Consider the following 18015-nt stretch of genomic DNA (forward strand, 5'->3'; position numbering starts at 1 on the left):
GCTTAGCAGCTAAGCACTTGTCTGTGAAGCCTAAAGAGCCCGGTTCAAGGACCCACATAAGCCAGATGCACAAGGTGGCACATGCATCTGGAGTTTGTTTGCAGTGGCTGGAGGCTCTGGTGTGCTCATTCTCTCTTTCTCTGCCTCTTTCTCTCTTTTTGTCTGTCACTCTCACATAAACAATTTAAAAAAAAAAAGCATAAAGAAAGTAAAAATGCTTCAATGTGTTAACACATTAGCCATTGTCAGAAATTTTTGATTCAGGGCTTAGGTGTTACTAAATGATCCATTCCGTTTTAGGGGCTAGAGAGACTGTTCAGTAATTAAAGGAATGTGCTTGTAATGACTTCTACCATGTATTTGGTTACCAGCCCCCATGTAACGCTAGAAGCACAATGAGGCATGCACACATGTGTCATGCTCTGTGGGTACCTGTGGTTTAACATAAAATGCCCCCTGTCGACTCATATGTTAGTGATTAAGCCTCCCCAGATGGTAGAGCTTTGGAAGGTGGAGCCTGGCTGGGGGAGGGGCATTGCTGGATTGGATCTCTGGGTTGATTAATCATCCCTCCTGGGAGCTGAGAGCTTGCTCATTTAGACATTTTCTTTCCAGGTTTGTGTGGAGGTGGAATGTCCATTTGCTTGCACTCCCACACTGAATGTAAGCCAGCAGCAAGCCATCTCCTGGTCAGGGACTTCTGGTTGGGTGTTTTGTACCAACAAAGAGAAGGGGGTAACTGTTACAATACCTCCAAACACGACATACACACACACACACACACACACACACACAAATAAATAAATAACAATAAAAAATGTTTTAAGAAATGCTCTTGGCTTGGCAAAGAGATAGTAGAAAATTAGGAAAAGTCACAGATTTGTTACAGAAGTTACACCTTTCAGAACACATGGCATAATAAATGTACATCTTTCTCGTCTGTCAAGTAACAAAGAGGTATGACCCCTAGGGAATGAAGGAAGAGGAGAAGGAGACAGGGAGAAGACCAAAACAAACAGACAAACAGGGAAGGAGGCAGAGAAAGAAGAGAAAGCAGGGGAGAGAAGTAATGAACCCACAGGACATTTACAAAGCCATGGCATTGTGGGGGATCACGGTGAGTGGCAGCGCCATCTCAGCAGCTCCACCAGGCTCGGCCTCCTGGGAGGGTTGAGGAGCTGAGGATAATTGTTTACTATGATGAGAAATTGCCCACAGGTTCCCAGAAAGGTTTAATATTCTCCTTAGAGATACAAAGGGAAGGTAAAAGTAAAGTTAAAAATTAAACTTCTAACTTAGGCAAGATGGGTCAAAGGAATTGATCTCAGATTTACTGATGCATACCAGCAAATTGGAAAATTATATAAAGTTGAGTGAACCATCTCTCTTGGAAGAGGAACCTCGATTCTATCCCAAATCAGGTTAGTCTGAATCTTACATGTACTAAGTAAAATTAGTAGCTATTCTTGAGAAGGCTTCTGTGAGTCTTGAATGGAGATCATAGATCATAGTGAAGGTTCTTAGGAATACACACAGAAATATTTGATAAAAATAGGCTTATATTTTGAGGTTTTTCAGAGAGACAGGAATAAGACCGCATTTTTAGGCATGAGTACAAAGAGGGCACTGCTCCGGGGAATACAGGAGACAGCGCGGGACGCCAGAGTTCCCCGGGGAGCAGTGCAGCGCGCGTCATATGTGTGCGTTAGGCTGCGGGTTGTGGTTCCTGGGCTGCCTTTCAGTGTGCCGGGTCTCATGAACGTGCTGAGCTGGGTGACTCTGCGAGTCTGGGAACTGAAGTCTCAGAAACCATCTGCATCCAAACTTCCTACAAGGCTGATGAACTGACTGGGATTTTGTGCCTGGGAGTGCGTGGAATGTTGCAGGTCCAAAGTCAAGTTATCTTGGGCCACCTTAGCCCCCTTCATGGCTGCCTATCACCCACCTGTGGTGTGTCTCAGTTCTTGTGACTACTAGGTGAGTTTGTCTGGAATATACAAACAGACTCCGAACTCCCACCAACCCGAAACAATGCTAAGAATGTCATCAGATAGCCTAGAGCAGAGAGTTCCCACTGACTGCAACCTGCCCCCGGAGTTTCCTCCAGTGCATTTGAACAGAGTCTTGGTTGATTGTATATTCTTGTGCTCTGTAACTGTAAGATATTCCTGGAATTGTCATCACATTGGAACATGGAACGTGGGGCAACCTAAATCTCTGTTCCCAGACCATTGTCACTCATATTTGGCTCCAAAATAATCTATGTCTTACTCTATTTGAGATGAATGCCTTTGAGTTGGTGGGAGTTGAGGGGGTCTTAGTATATTCGGAAAGGTTTTACCTGATAGTCACAAGGATATTAGGTCAGACACAGAGGTAGGTAATCAAAGGCAACTGAGGGGACTAAAGGCAGACCAAGGTCATTTTCCTCTGGATCTGTAACATTCCTTCTCTGCAGAATTCCAGAAATTCTAGTCAGTCTTCTTTGAAGAAGGTTGGAATTATTCCTAGGGACTTTAGTTCACACCTTAATTTTTTTCATTTTCCAACATTCTTCCATTCTTTCTTGCTGATGAAGATTTCCAACCAGAGGCACCTTCTTTCTTCTCGAGACTTTCTTTCAATATGCCTCATACAGCAAGAAATTCCCTTGTTTGTTCTTTATTTAATTTAATCTTTATATATTTTTTTCTAATGCTCTTAAGCCTTCTGTCAGTAGCTATAGAATTCTTCATTAACAGGGATGTTTATTTTCTATGGTGTGAATGTAACTTGAGAACACCAGCCTAAGGAGGAGAAGGTCCTCCAAGGGTAATGGCCAAAGGCCAAGAATCCTGGGCAGTTGTTCAAAAGAAGCTGAATCCCCATCATGGTTTTTATTTTTATATTTTTTATTTGAGAGAAAGAGAGAGAAATACAGAAATAGGCAGGTAGACAGAGAGAATGGGAGCGCCAGGGCTTCCAGCCACTGCAAACGAACTCCAGACATGTGCAACCCCTTGTGCATCTGGCTAACGGAGGTCCTGGGGAATTGAGCCTCAAACCGGGGTCCTTAGGCTTTACAGGCAAGTGCTTAACCGCTAAGCCATCTCTCCAGCCCCCCATCGTATTTTTAGCTGACCTGTTATTCTTTTCCTCGCTGTTTAGTCTTATGCCCATTCTCCCAGACATGTGTTCTTACTGAAGTCCCTGGTCATGGCCATCTTGTACTTAGAGTATAAACATTTTTTTTTCTTTTAAACAGCTTACTTAGTAACTAATGCCTAACTCTGATCTCTAGAAAAACTGTGTGGCTGCAGAATAAAGTTATCAGTTGCACTGAACAACTGTCTGTGTCTAATTTCAGGGTTAGAGTCCAGGTCTCTGGAGAAAATATCTCTGACACTATGGTTTTAAAATTTTTATATATTTTAAATCAATTACAGGGGACTTCCGGTTAAGATGGCAGTGTAGGTACCACGCCAAGGCAGCCTAGGGGGGAAAAAGACCAAAAAAACTCACTTTTACTAAAATACACACTTTTACTAAAAAGTGAGGTGTATAGGAAATTGAAGCGGCAGCGGAGAAGTAGAAGAGTTCCAGAGCATCCAGAGCCTGCACAGGTGGGAAAAGCGGCTCCGGCAGCTCGGCCAACCGCCGTAGCTGCGGAGCACCAGAAAGCCACCAGGCTCGGCTCCAGCCGCAGGAAAAGCCAGGTGCCAGAGCTTTCCCTCACACCGCGCTCTCCGCAACTCGGGAAACGTGAGGGGAGAGCGGCAGTGAGCAGCGGAGGAGCAGACCGCGAGGTAGAAGAACACGTTGAGCAGCAAGAGAACCAGAGCAGCTGCGGCTCCCTCCCCTCCCCCACCACCTGAGCCCAGCTCCGGCGAACAGAGCAGCGGCCCGGGACCCGGCCTCGCCAACTTGGGCTGACAGTGGGACCCAAGCAGGAGCAGAGTTCTGCAGCAACATCAGCGGCTCCAGCACCGGTAACAGCGGCCCCAGCAGCAGCGGACCCAGGAGCGGCAGCAGCGGCAGACTCGGCGGCAGCAGCTTCAGGGGGAGCAGCAGCAGCTTCAGCAGCAGTGGTGGCTCCAGCAGTGGCAGCTACAGCAGCAGCAGAGGCAGCAGCAGCGGTGGGTCCAGCAGCAACACCTTCAGCAGCAGTGGCTACAGACCCAGCAGGGGCAGCTTGAGCAGCAGCAGTTCCAGCAGCAGGGGTGCTGATCTGCAGGGCCACACTTGCCAGGCTCAGTTTGCCCTGCAGGAAAAGCAAGTGCCCAGCTCCAGAAATCAGAACAGCAGCCCGACAACCCAGGCAGCAACTTGACTGAGACCAAAATCATCCAAGGTAACTGGGATTGCACCAGAGAAGGGTCTCACTTGGTCGCAAGCTGACTTGGATCCCTCAACAGACCAGAAATCTTAACCTCTTTGTTGATAGAGGATCTGGTCGTTATAATAACTACTCTTGCATACATACTCGGGGCTGTTTTTGATTGAATGTGTACAGTGTTTAGTTAAATTTTAGAATCTACCTGTATTTTATTCCACTCAGCCTGCTTGAATACTCCTATAGCAGGGAAACTCAACCCCTAAGAACATCTTTGTAGATACTCTGAGAGTCTTAAGAGCCACACCTAACACCTTAATGTCCTACCCTGAAAATATATTACATCAAATCAATTGATACAGCTAAGAATACACAGCTAGCTAGAAAATCCAAGCATTAACTTAATCCAAGATGCAAAAATATATACATTATAAATCAATTACAAAAATCATACAAGTGGAAGGGAAAATGAAATGATTAGTGGAGCTAAAAGGGCACAAGTAGAACGAAGCCAGCTGCCTCTTGACCCAGGTATTATGCCACAAATGAGTCTTAGAAATGTGGCTGGTGGTTTTCCGGTGATTATCTGACCTCAGTGTGTTTTGAACCCACAGTGGATGGACTCCAAACTGGCTGAGGAGGAAGAGAGACATCAGATGGAGAATCAGCCCCCTCCCCGCAAAGGTAGCATGACCCGTTCATTACACAGGAGTCCCCCTCAGTGGACCACCTCTGAGGCATGGCAGAGAATCTTTCTGTGGAAACATGAAGTCTTAGAATGTTCAGGAAAGGGCTGGGGAGAAGAAGCTCAATTAGAAGAGTTCTTGCCCAGCGTGCACAAAATCCTGAGTTCCATCAACCCACTGCATAAACTTGGTCCAGTGGCCCAGTATAGGACAGAGAGGCAGGAGGGTCAGAAGTTGAAGGTCATCCTTGGCTGTGTAGCATCATTGAGGCTAGCCTGGGTTTTTCAAAAGAAAAAGAGAAATGTTCAAGAAGAAAGGAGGTTAAAAAGAACTAGAAACCCCATACACAAGAAGATTCCCATTCTCGCCAGCTTAGCACCCAGGAGACCATGTGACACAAGGTCACAACACTTTCATGCCCCCTCCAGGACTCCAGCTTGTGGCCAGATATGCGGCCGCAGAATGTTCCGGATGCCTGTCATCCAGGTGCTTACTGAACATTTTGAATGGAAGTGTACAGGCAGGGGCAGGGTAAGGACAATAAAGAATGTCCACTGTGATCTAGACTCTTGCATATGTCCTATCAACCCACGTAGTAAAGGAGCAAAAGGATTGTGAATTATATAATTCTTGCTTCATATAAAGTTAATCATCTATAAAAAATATTTGGAGAGGGGTTGGAGAGATATCTTAGCTGCTAAGGCACTTGCCTATGAAGCCTAAAGATACTGGTTTGATTCTCCTGTACCCACGTAAACCAGATTCAGAGGGTGGCACATGTGCCTGGGTTTCGTTTGCAGTGGCTAGAAGCCCTGATGTGCCCATTCTCTCTCTGTGCGTCTCAGAAATTAATTAATTAATTAATTATATTCCTTCTTGTATAAATTTTTTTTTTATAATTTTTATTTATTTATTTATTTGAGAGCAACAGACACAGAGAGAAAGACAGATAGAGGGAGAGAGAGAGAATGGGCGCGCCAGGGCTTCCAGCCTCTGCAAACGAACTCCAGACGCATGCGCCCCCTTGTGCATCTGGCTAACGTGGGTCCTGGGGAACCGAGCCTCGAACCGGGGTCCTTAGGCTTCACAGGCAAGCGCTTAACCGCTAAGCCATCTCTCCAGCCCCCTTGTATAAAATTTAATACTTGATTATCTTGTTAAGTTTAAATTCCCATGACATATGGGTTCAACTTTAAAGTTTTTAGAAATTCAACCAGCCTCCTTTAGATCTATCTTAGAAATAAAGAAAGGTTGTCAAATGTTAGGTGAAACATCATTAAAAGAGAAAAACTGTATGATCGATGGATCTAGAAATTTTTTTCTAGGATTAATTTCATCATAACAAAGACTCTTGGGTAAGCATGGATTTTGGCTATGCTGAATGTCAGGGTGGCCCCAAGATTCCTCATGCCCTTGACCCATGGACACTGAAGATAGAGCGAAGAGAAGATACCTAGGCCAGCAGAGCAGAACTTTATGAGAACAGAGAGTAAGAATTTCACTGTCGGGTGACTGGGGGTAGTAGTGAATAGTTTCGCTTGTAGTTTCATGTCTTTAGGGGCTATAGGGTAGATGTGACAATTAACTCAGTTGTCAACCTGATTGTATTTGGAATCACATAGAAGAAAACTCTCCAGGCTCGTCTGTGAGGGAGTGTCTGCGTCAGGTTAAAGGAGCAGTCACCTCCGTGCGGCTGCACCATGCGAGGCCGGGGTCCTGCACGGAGCTGGAGGAGACAGCAGGCTGAGCCCGGGCTGCCGTCCTCTCTCCTTCCTGACCACAGACGCAAGGGCCGGCTGCCTCCTCCTCCTGCCGCCAAGCCTCCCTCCACGACGGGCTGTGTCCTTGAGCCATGACCAAGCAAACCCTTCCCTCCTTAGGTTGCTTTGTGAGACATTTGCCACAGCAATGAGAAAAAGCTAATACAGTGGCCCGTGTTAGGCAGAATTCCAAGATTAACCCTAAGACTTCTAGATCCTGGTACATGTTTACTCTCTGTCAGTTACTTAGGCAGACACTAAGCTAGGTGGACCTTGAAGGCATTTTCTTGATGTCATTGTAGTCCCCAACATGGTGGTCTTACATAAGAAAATCGTGCAGATGAGACAGATCTTGTCACATGAGCCCTTTTAATCTAAGTGTAGAGCTCAGAGATGGAGCAGTTAGATTCACGGAGCATCCCATTGCTGGCTCTGGAGATGGAGGGAGCCATGTTGATTCATTTTGGCCTATGTTAAAATTCATATAAACGGATTTCTATAGCAAACACTCCTTGGTATGTTTGGTATGCAGTTGTTTTTTTTGTTGTTGTTGTTGTTGCTGTTTTTATCAGAACATGCTTTTGTTGAGATTAATCCAGGTTGATGCTGCCTTCATTTTTTATTCTTGGCATTATTATTAATATATCTTCCTTCTAGACATTCTGCTATTTTCTTTTTCTTTTCTTTTATAGAGGTCGGGTCTCACTCCAGCCCAGGTTGACCTGTAACTCACTCCGTAGTCTCAGGCTGGAACTTACAGCGATCCTTCTACCTCAGCTTTCCAAGTGCTAGGATTAAAGGCGTGTACCATCACGCCTGAGTCATTCTGCTATTTTTTTTTTGAGGCATGGATGGTGCCAATCTATCCCAGGTTTATCTGATATTCAGTCTGTACCCCTAGACTGACCTTGAATTCAAGGTGATCCTCCTACCTCAGTTTTTAAAGTTCTGGAGGGAACACAAGGGCCATCAAGTCTGGCTCATTTTGTTCTGTGAACCAACGCTGCCACGTGTGCTTCCGCACAAGCGTTTTTGGGGGAACAAATATTCATATTTTTCTTGGGAAAACTATTCTTCAAGATAGACTTCATTGTCTTCCACTGAATCACATCAGCACATTTATTTAAAGTCAAGTGACACTAAGCACGCATCCAATTCTGGACTTCAAACTTTCTTCCTCTGCTCAACTTGTTTGGTATCACACCAACACAGTTTTCACAACTTGCTACTATTTCAATATGCCATTGTATTTTTCTCAGTGTGATTTCTCTTGACAACATGAATATATGAGTCTCAGCCAAAGTAGTCTTATGTCTTTGGAGAAAAGAGCAGATTTGCTGAGCGGGGAAAAAAAGCTTCTGCATTGTTATTAAGGGAACTTAATTCCAAAAGGAGCCCAAGGTGTTTGTAAAGGGTCCCTTTAATACAGACATGGCATTATCATGGCATATCTTATCAGCCACATATCTTCTTAGTAGTTTTTCAAAGGCCATTAGATCAATAAAATTTTAATTAATATCTAGAGATCCAGTTGCCTCTCCTTACTCCAACCATATCAGTAACTTTCTTTCTTTCTGCTCCACTCCCCAGTGCCAGGCTTTTGTTCCTTTTGCTATGGACTTGGTGTGCTTCTGCACTTCGTTAATGTTGCTGTCATGGCACAAGTATCGTGTATAAACCTCACCATAGTAGCCATGGTGAATGGAACAGACACAAGTGGTATGCCCAACGCATCTGCACAGGAGAAGCTGGATGACACCAAGGTAAATCCAAAGTGTCACCCAGGCTGGAAGTTTAAACTTCTGGCTTGTTAACTATTTCCATCACATTTGATGACTACTGTTACTCAAAAGACAATCCTGATTAGACCAAAAAAAACCTCATCTTTATTTTTTATTTTTTTGAGGCAAGCCCAACAGGCTGTCCTTTAAAAAAAAAAAAAGTTTTTTTTTTTTTTTTTAATTTTGAGAGAGAGAAAGAAAGAGAGGGAGAGAGAGAGAGAAGTGGAATGGCAGGGCCTCCAGCCACTGGAATCGAATGCCAGGTGTGTGCGTCCCCTTGTGCACATGTGTGACATTGCATGCTTGTGTCACTGTGTGTCTAGCTTACTTTGGACCTGGACAGTCCAACATAAGTCCTTAGGCTTAGCAGGCAACCACCTTATCCACTAAACCATCTCTCCAGCCCAAGAAACTCACGTTGTGATTACCCAGAAATCACCTAAAGAGCATCGGCCTTATAATTAAAGTTTGGCCACATTGCTAAAGGGCTTGTGTGACCTCTAAAATAAGAAAACCTAAGTGTTATAGAATAAGGAGAAAATGAGAGAAAGGGAGAGGGGGGAGAGAGAGAGAGAGAAAGAGGAAGAAAGACTGATTTGCATCAGAAATGCAAGGCATAGTTAAGGTCAAGAAACAAGTATTAACTGCTGTGGAGTGACAGGTACTGGGATTTCTGATGGTGCCTTTGACCATGACGACTTTATGTTACAAAGACTGATTCTCTCATCTGAAATCCATAATACACCAGAATCTTACACTTTTAAATGGTGGCATGGTGCCATAAATAAATAATTCCATACTTTACTTCATGAGGCAGGTCATGGTCAAAACAAAGGTTTTCTCAACTATTATGTAAATTATCTATATGTCTGCATAAGGTGTACATAAAGCATAAGTGAATTTCATATAGATGGTAGATAGACAGACATTGCCAGAGAATTCAGGAGATACTATGAAAAAATATTACAGTGAGAAGATCTAAGCAGGAAGATCATACTTTCTGAATCCCTAATTCTCAGAGTAAGTCTCCAGTGAGCCCAGTAGCTAGACATATCTCTCCTTTTCTTCCAGAACCCTGTGTATAACTGGAGTCCTGGTATCCAGGGGGTCATCCTTAGTTCTTTTTCATACGGTGCAATCATAGCCTACATTCCTATTGGCTACCTGTCTGGAAGATTCCCTGTGAAGAAGTTGGTTGGCTCTGCCTTGTTCCTCAGCTCTGTGTTCTCCCTGCTCACCCCAGGAGCAGCTCGCCTTGGACCAGCTTTGCTTATTGTATGCCGAGTGCTTCAGGGAATATCCCAGGTATTCAGATAATGGGAAAAATGCACAGGGGATGAATTCAGACTAAATATCTTACTTAATATGACCCCACTATTCATTTCAGGGGACTGTTCATGCAGCCCAGCATGCAACCTGGGTCAGATGGGCCCCTCCCTTGGAACGAGGCCGACTTGCCTCCATCAGCTACTCTGGTGAGGACTCAAGGATGGCTGCATTCTAATTTCAGCCCTTCATATCATGTTCTTTCTGCAAGCCACAAAAATAAAATATGTGTTTTGAATTGCTAAGTAAGTTTGAAAAAGTCCCTTCTAGGATTGTTGCTTTAAAAATGAGGATGTGGGCTGGAGAGATGGCTTAGTGGTTAAGCGCTTGCCTGTGAAGCCTAAGGACCCCAGTTCGAGGCTCGGTTCCCCAGGACCCACGTTAGCCAGATGCGCAGGGGGGCACACGCGTCTGGAGTTCATTTGCAGAGGCTGGAAGCCCTGGTGTGCCCATTCTCAATCTCTCTCTCTGTCTCTGTCACTCTCAAATAAATAAATAAAAATGAATAAAACTATTAAAAAAAAAAAGAATTCTCCTACTCTTCTAACAGATGGTCAGCAAGAAAGCCACTTCAGTTCTTGGCAGTTGGCGCATTCATAGTGGGCACAGCTTTCAGCGCTAGCATTGCACCAGCCATGGTGGCAGACATACAAGCAGACACCAGAGATAATAAACAGCTGGCACAGGAACGGGCACAAGTGCTCACAGTGCTGTCAGGCGCTCTGCCCACCACTTATGCCTCAGTTGCTCCAATGCAGAATGAAGTCCAGCTATTGCAGGAATCTATGAAGTCGGAGGGAAAGTCCACTTGTGATTCCCTGGACAATTTATTGACACTTGTTAAGGACGCCAGGCCCACGCAATGATGCATGCAATTTCAATTACTTATGAATAAGCTAGAAATGGAATTGAACACTTTGTTCGCAACTGGTATGGGTGCAGAAAACCCGACATTTAACTCTATTATGGATGGCTGCAAAACTTCATATTGTGAAAATGGTATATGTATCATCAATTACATACAGGTCTTTCTGGACAGCAGTACCTGCACACCTGACTGTGCCATTACCGTGGAAGCTGGGCGACGCGTTTGTCTGACTTATACAATGTTACATCTGGGTGACATTTCTAAGGAACTCCAGTACTATCCTTTAGACGACACTTTGCATCTTGGGGCTAATACATATGTAGCCGCCAAACCTCTGCTTACTGATTTTCAGATTTCAGGAGTCTTGTATGACCACCTTTTATGACATCGTGAATGATCTAGGTAACTTTGTATTTTCAATTGGTGAAACTATGCCATTTAACCTCACCATTTATTTTCTCAACATTACATCTTGGAAATACTCATCATCTTTATAGCAGTTACCAGAAAGATGCCATTTGGCTTCTAACACATAAAAAGTGACTGCCAGCTTCTCGACCAGTCCTAATAACCTGATCATGAAAGGGCTCGTGTGACTAGGTTAGTCTGATCGGCAAGATTTTTCTTCTAATTTGAGATCATCAGGTTGTGGATCATGACATCCATACAACAGCTTTAAGCTATACCAAGCTTACTGTCTGCTTAAATAACTAGGAGAGAATAAGTATGTGCCAGGACCCAGGAATCTGATGTGAAATCTTGCATTCTTGCCTACCATAGGCCATTCTATATTATCTTTATTTCATTGCTGTGGCAAATGCCTACAGAAGCAACCTAAGGAGGGAAGGGTTTGCTTGGTCATGGCTCAAGGACACAGCCCGTCGTGGAGGGAGGCTGGGCGGCAGGAGGAGGAGGCAGCCGGCCCTTGCGCCTGTGGTCAGGAAGGAGAGAGGACGGCAGCCCGGGCTCAGCCTGCTGTCTCCTCCAGCTCCGTGCAGGACCCCGGCCTCGCACGGTGCGGCCGCACGGAGGTGACTGCTCCTTTAACCTGACGCAGACACTCCCTCACAGACGAGCCTACAGGATTTTCTCCTAGGTGATTCCAAATACAATCAGGTTGACAACTGAGTTAATTGTCACATCTACCCTATAGCCCCTAAAGACATGAAACTACAAGCGAAACTATTCACTACTATGCCCAGTCACCAAACAGTGAAATTCTTACTTCCTGTTCTGCTCTTCTGGCCCAATGTCCTCATTGCCGAGGGAGAAGTTCTGTGTTTAGAGAGACTCTTGGCTCTATCTTCAGTGTCTGTGGTTCACGGGGATGAGGAATCTTGGGGGCATCTTGACATTCTGTTAGCTTACATCCATGCTTAACAAAGACTTTTTCTATGAATAAATAACCCCTATAAAGAGACTTTTTCTTACTCCATTGACCATTTAGTTTTGCTCTTTTAATTAATTTGTTTTGCAATATTAGACAACATTTTTTTCATTCCTCAGATAACTTTAACTGAGATTTTGTGAGTTCGAAAAAATAAATTTGGCCAGACATGATGGCACATGACTTTAACCCCATCACTTAGGAGGCAGAGGTAGGAGGATCTCCATGAGATTGAGGCCAGCCTGAGACTACATAGTAAATTCCAGGTCATCCTGGACTAGAGTGAGACCCTGCCTCAAAACAAAACAAAAAATACTTTAAAAAAATTGAGTGCGAATGAGATGGAATTCAAAAGTATCACAATAACAAAGTACCAAATTTTATATAAGCAGAAAATATAATTTTTATAAACCACCAAGATTTTTCATGAACCAAGAATATGTAATCCACAGTCCTCCTCCTTTGGCATGTGGGTTGACAGGACATATACATGAGTCTAGGTCACAGTGGAAATTCTTTTTTTTTTTTTAATTTTTATTTATTTATTTATTTGAGAGCGACGGACACAGAGAGAAAGACAGGTAGAGGGAGAGAGAGAATGGGCGCGCCAGGGCTTCCAGCCTCTGCAAACCAACTCCAGACGTGTGCGCCCCCTTGTGCATCTGGCTAACGTGGGACCTGGGGAACCGAGCCTCGAACCGGGGTCCTTAGGCTTCACAGGCAAGCGTTTAACCGCTAAGCCATCTCTCCAGCCCACAGTGGAAATTCTTTATTGTCCCTACCCTGCCCCTGCTCATACAGGTTGTAAGCACCCAGTCAGTACACACCCAGGGATGAAGCGGCCCCGGTACCTCACATCCTGTTACAGCCTGACGTTCTTTCTGAGGCGGGAACCAAGGTGGTGTGCCACTGGCCACAGTGTTCCCTGGTGAGGAACTGACAAGAGTGTGGATCTTGGAACCTTTTGACTTAGGGATGATCTAGTTTTTTTAATTTTTTTTTGTTTGTTTGTTTGTTTATTCTTATTTATTTGAGAGCAACAGACAGAGAGACAAACAGGCAGAGAGAGAGAGAGAATGGGCAGGCCAGGGCCTCCAGCCACTGCAGACGAATTCCAGACGCGTGCGTCCCCTTGTGCATCTGGCTAACGTGGGTCCTGGGGAATCGAGCCTCGAACTGGGGTCCTTAGGCTTCACAGGCAAGCGCTTAACCGCTAAGCCATCTCTCCAGCCCAAGTTTTTGTTTTTTTTTTTTAACTCCTTCCTTGAACATTTCTCTTTTTTATTTTGAGATAGGATCTCCTGTAACTCAGGCAAGTCTCAAACTGACTATGTAACCAGAATGGCCTTGAAATTGTGATCCTTCTACCTCTACACCCTCAGTGATAGGATTGCAGGCATGTGCCACCATACCTAGTTTACCCAGTGGGGAGATTGAACTCAGGACTTTGTGATGCTGGGCAAGCACTCTCCCTATTGAGCTTATCCCCAGTATTTTTCTGGACATTGTGAGACTTAATGTTTCCACAGAAAGACTCTCAGCCATGCCACACAGGTGGTCCATTGAAGGGGAATCCTGTGTTGTTAATGGGTCATACTACCTTTGTGGGGAGGGGGCTGATTTTCCATCTGGTGTCTCTCTTCCTCCTTGGTGGCATTGGTCTCTATCACTGTGGGTAAAAACACACTGAGGTCAATCCAAGACAACTAATCAAACATCCAGGACTCCTCTGTGGCACGCCACCTGGATCACAGGGCAGCTGGCTCCATTTCACCAGTGCCATTTCAGCTATAGTGAGGACCTCAGTTGACATTCCATTTGTATGACTATGTAATTGTTTTAAAATATATAGAAAAAATTAAAACTATAGAAAACAGAGCTTATTAATCAAGATTTTATGGCCATTGAAAATAACCCTCATAAGCACAAAGTGGAGTCCTTCTTTATAGGGGGAGGGGGTGGGGCTTCCAGGTAGGGTCTCACTCTAGCCCAGGCTGACCACGCATTCACTATGTAGTCCCAGGCTGTCCTTGAACTCATGGTGATTCTCCTACCTCTGCCTCCCAAGTGCTGGGATTAAAGGCACAAGCCACCTCACCTGGCTTAAGCATTGCTTTTGCACATATTATTTCTCACCTATTAATCATATCTACCCATTCTCTAGGAAATTGAACATATTTCAGAAACACCTAGAAAGTTAAAAGCCCAACACTTGGGAGGGGGAGGCAGGAGGATCAGAAGTTTAAGTTCATCCTTGGCTATGTAGCAAGTTCAGGTCCACATGGCTACAATGAGACTGTCTCAAAAACAAAACAATAGCCAGCCATAGTGGTGCACACTTTTACTCCCAGCACTCGGGAGGCTGAGGTAGGAGGATCACCATGAGTTGAGGCCAACCTGGGACTACATAGACCAAAGTCTTTTTTCAACAAGGAACAAAAGTGGGAATTTCTTGTGGGTGGTCTTGCCCTAGGAGCCATAATAAAAGAAGGCCTCAGGCAGAAAGAGGCTTCCACTGGTGGGAAATGTTCTTTCACAAAATTAAAGGAAAGTTGGAAAGGAATAAATGAACTAACCAAATTAATAATAAATAAGTTAGCTAAAGTTCCCAAAAAAGCAGTCTTTACCTATTTCCAAAAAGGTGGATTGACAGATTAGAATATCTGGGATGGTGGAGAGATGAACTGCTACAGATTCAGAAGAAAATTGCCTTGGCCTGTCTGTCTGTCTGTCTTTTATTGCCCATTTCTGTGTTTGACCTACCATCCTTGTAACTATCAGGTGAAACATTTCAGAAGGTACTAAGACCCCCTCCATCCCCAGTTCCCACGAACTCAAAGGCTATCGTCTCAAAGAAAATAAGATATAGATTATTCTGGAGCCAAATATGAGGTTCCACAGTTTGGGAACATCGATTCAGTTTATCCCAAATTCCATACTCCAATGTGAAAACAATTCCATGAAGATTTTGCAGTTTGAGAGCAAAAAGACAATCACTAACCAAGAGACTGTTCAAACGCAGTGGAGGAAACACCAGGCAGGTGATTTATGGCCTATGGGGAAATCTCTGCTGTGGGCTTCCGACGCTCGGTGATAACAGTCTCAGCTTTCAGGATGGTGGAAGTTACCAGCTCTGTTCGTATGTTCCAAACGGACTTATTTATGCACCGCAGGGTGTCAGATCACATGCAGAGGTGGGCGATAGCTGGCCATTAAAGGGGCTAAGACAGCCCAAGGTAATTTGGCTGCAATAGTCCAACCACTCCAAAATCACTGAAATCCCAACGAGTCACTGAGCCATGAAGGATGTTCAGCTGCTGGCGCAGAGGCCTAAGCTGGAGAAGGCCACAGTGGCTCCACGTTGTGAACTCACACAAGGAGGTCCAGCTTAGCTGGCGCCTTAGGATATGGTCTCACCTGTGCTTGAACTCTGTGCTTGGCTTGCTTTTACACAGTGGGTCACCACAAGAAAAGATGTTTTTCTCACTGTTGCTAAATGCAATTTTGAGCTGCTGCTTGCTTGCAATTGTAGGAGAGGGATAATACAGGGAGGGGGAGATGCCGGGAAAGTTCCTGTTTTTTCTTTCTTTCTAAAATCAAACTAACTCTTGGTTTGATAGGATTATGATTACTGGATTTCTGAACTGTAAAACAAAGATGTAAAATCATCTTATTTTCTTATATAAAAAGAGCCCTGAAGTGCAGCCTAACACTTCATTCAGGCGCCCAAGTCCTGAGTGTAGCCGCCGGCCAGCCAATCAAAATTCCTTTTCTACTACCTGGTGTCCAAGTGGTCTTTCCTGAGAGTCTTCCCCATAACACCATCCTGAAACTTCAGTTCTCGACACTCACAGAAACACCTAGCATACCATATATACCAGATACAAACCACTCATAGGTATCCTAAGAGCCCAGCACTCTGCACATATTAAACACCCTTCACTACCCATAGGTAGGCCAAGAACCCTGAAAGATGTTATCACGACATGTCTTCTGAAAGGTGTGACTTCTGCAACGTATCTGTAAGTTTCCTGATTTGGGTATCTGGCTATTGGGCAAAGCCTGGGGTATTTCTAAAAGCATACTTTTGGTTACTTATTTATTATTTATTACTTTGTGGTTGTGCGTGCATCTATGTGTGTGTTTGTGTAGGGTACTGTTGCAGTCACCTTCTCAGTGTTGGTACAAAACACCCAACCAGAGCAGCTTATGAAAGAAAAGGATTTATTTCAGGCTTACTGAAAACTTTACAAGGGAAAGTTGAGCATGACAGGGCATGCAGCCGTGTGTCATATCTCCCCACAAATCAGGAAGGAGTTTGTCTAAATGAGCAAGCCCTCAGCTCCCAGCAGTGATGCTCCTCCAGCAAGGCTCCAGTCCCTGAAGGATCCACCAACCACAGAGGCTTAATTACAAACAGGCGAGCCTGTGGAGGACATCTAATACTCAAACCACCACAGGTGCACCTGTGCCATGACACATATGTGCATGTGACCCTTTGCTCCCGGCTTCACATGGGTGCTGGGGAACAAAACAAGGTTTGATAGTCCTTGCCAGCAAGTTCCTTGAACCACTGAGCCATCTCCTGAGTTCAGGAGCAGTCTTAACCTGAAACTGATCATGTAGCATCATCTAAGCCCTGAACCAGAAATTTCTATGTTTAATTTGCTAACATGTTGAAGCATTGTTTACTCTCTCATTATGCTTTTTAAATACTTGGTAAATATTTGAAAGTCAGCAGATACCTTATATGTTACATCTTAATTTTTTTTTTTAACTTATGGGAATGGTGAGGCCAGGAGTGGTGGTCCATGTGAATAACCCTCGCACCTGGGAAGCTGAGGCAGGAGAACCATGACTTTGAGGTCAGCCTGAGTTACAGAGCAAATGCCAGGAAAGCATGAGCTGTATAGTCAGACTTTGTATTTATAAAAGAAAGATGAAGGAAGATAAGAAAGAGGAGGGGGGAGGATTGACAGGAAGAGGGGGAAGAGAAGAGAAAGAGAAGAAGAGAGAGGAAGAGGTATAGAATACAAAAGGCAGAAGAAGATGGAAAGAAGGAGCAGGGATGGGAGGAGAAGGGGAAGAGGAGGGAGGTAAGTAGAGGAAGGAAAGAAGTAGAAGAGGAGAAGGGAGAGGAGAAGAATTTGAGGAGGAGGAGTACAAAGACAAGAAAAGAGAGGGATGAGAAGTTAGGAGAAGTTAAGAGAAGAGAAATTGAGAAGAGACGAGAGGAGAGGGGAAGAAAAGAGGGACGTGAAGAGAAGTTTAGGAGAAGTTAGGATAAGAGAAGTTGAGAGGAGAAGAGAGAAAAGGAAAGGAGAAAAGAGGAGAGGAGAGGAGGGAAGGGAACACTTAGAAACACCCTTTGTCCTCAGGACTTTGAAGTCACTTAGCTGCACTGTGGATTCTTCCCAATTCATCCTGCTCCACGGGCTCCAGGATCCCGGATATCTGAGGCCACCACTGGCACCTTCCGTCACTTTCTGATGAAAGTACGTTTTAATGACTGAAAACCCCAAGTCAGCAGCTGCTTAAGGTCCACGCTATAAATAAACAACACTTCCAATGAAGTGTCCGTGTCCTGAGTTCTGGGTACTGATTACCTAAAGTGGAGGCGCCCTTCCATGCACACGTTCCTCAGCGTTCTGCTACACTGGGAGGCTGGCACATTAGCAAGATGAGAGAAGCAGCCACACATGCACGACCATGCACGGCCAGAGCAGACGCTCCTCTTGCACCTGGGCAGCCTTCTGTCCTGGAAGGGCATCTAGGGTAACCAGTCTAGCCTGGGCATGCCTGCAATCCCAGCACTAGAGAGGGCAGCCTGGGCTACACGGCAAGATGCTGCCTCAAAATAAATAAATAACCCAGGAGAACGATGGCCCTCTGCTA

The 18015-nt window shown here is 44.7% G+C and overlaps 1 protein-coding gene across 1 annotated transcript in view; it reads left to right on the forward strand.

The window, feature by feature from the left end:
• Nucleotides 1–10110, forward strand: part of LOC101596582 (sodium-dependent phosphate transport protein 1-like) — a 28429-nt gene extending 18319 nt beyond the window's left edge. Inside the window, exons 10-13 of the mRNA XM_045132845.1 lie at nt 4927–4996; nt 8349–8521; nt 9611–9844; nt 9927–10110. Coding sequence (XP_044988780.1) covers nt 4927–4996; nt 8349–8521; nt 9611–9844; nt 9927–10043 — 594 coding nt within the window. The 3' untranslated portion in view covers nt 10044–10110. The remainder of the gene's footprint in view (nt 1–4926; nt 4997–8348; nt 8522–9610; nt 9845–9926) is intronic.
• The last annotated feature ends 7905 nt before the right edge of the window (nt 10111–18015 follow it).

This window comes from Jaculus jaculus, chromosome 13 (assembly GCF_020740685.1).
Source record: "Jaculus jaculus isolate mJacJac1 chromosome 13, mJacJac1.mat.Y.cur, whole genome shotgun sequence".
In the NCBI taxonomy this organism is placed as follows: domain Eukaryota; kingdom Metazoa; phylum Chordata; class Mammalia; order Rodentia; family Dipodidae; genus Jaculus; species Jaculus jaculus.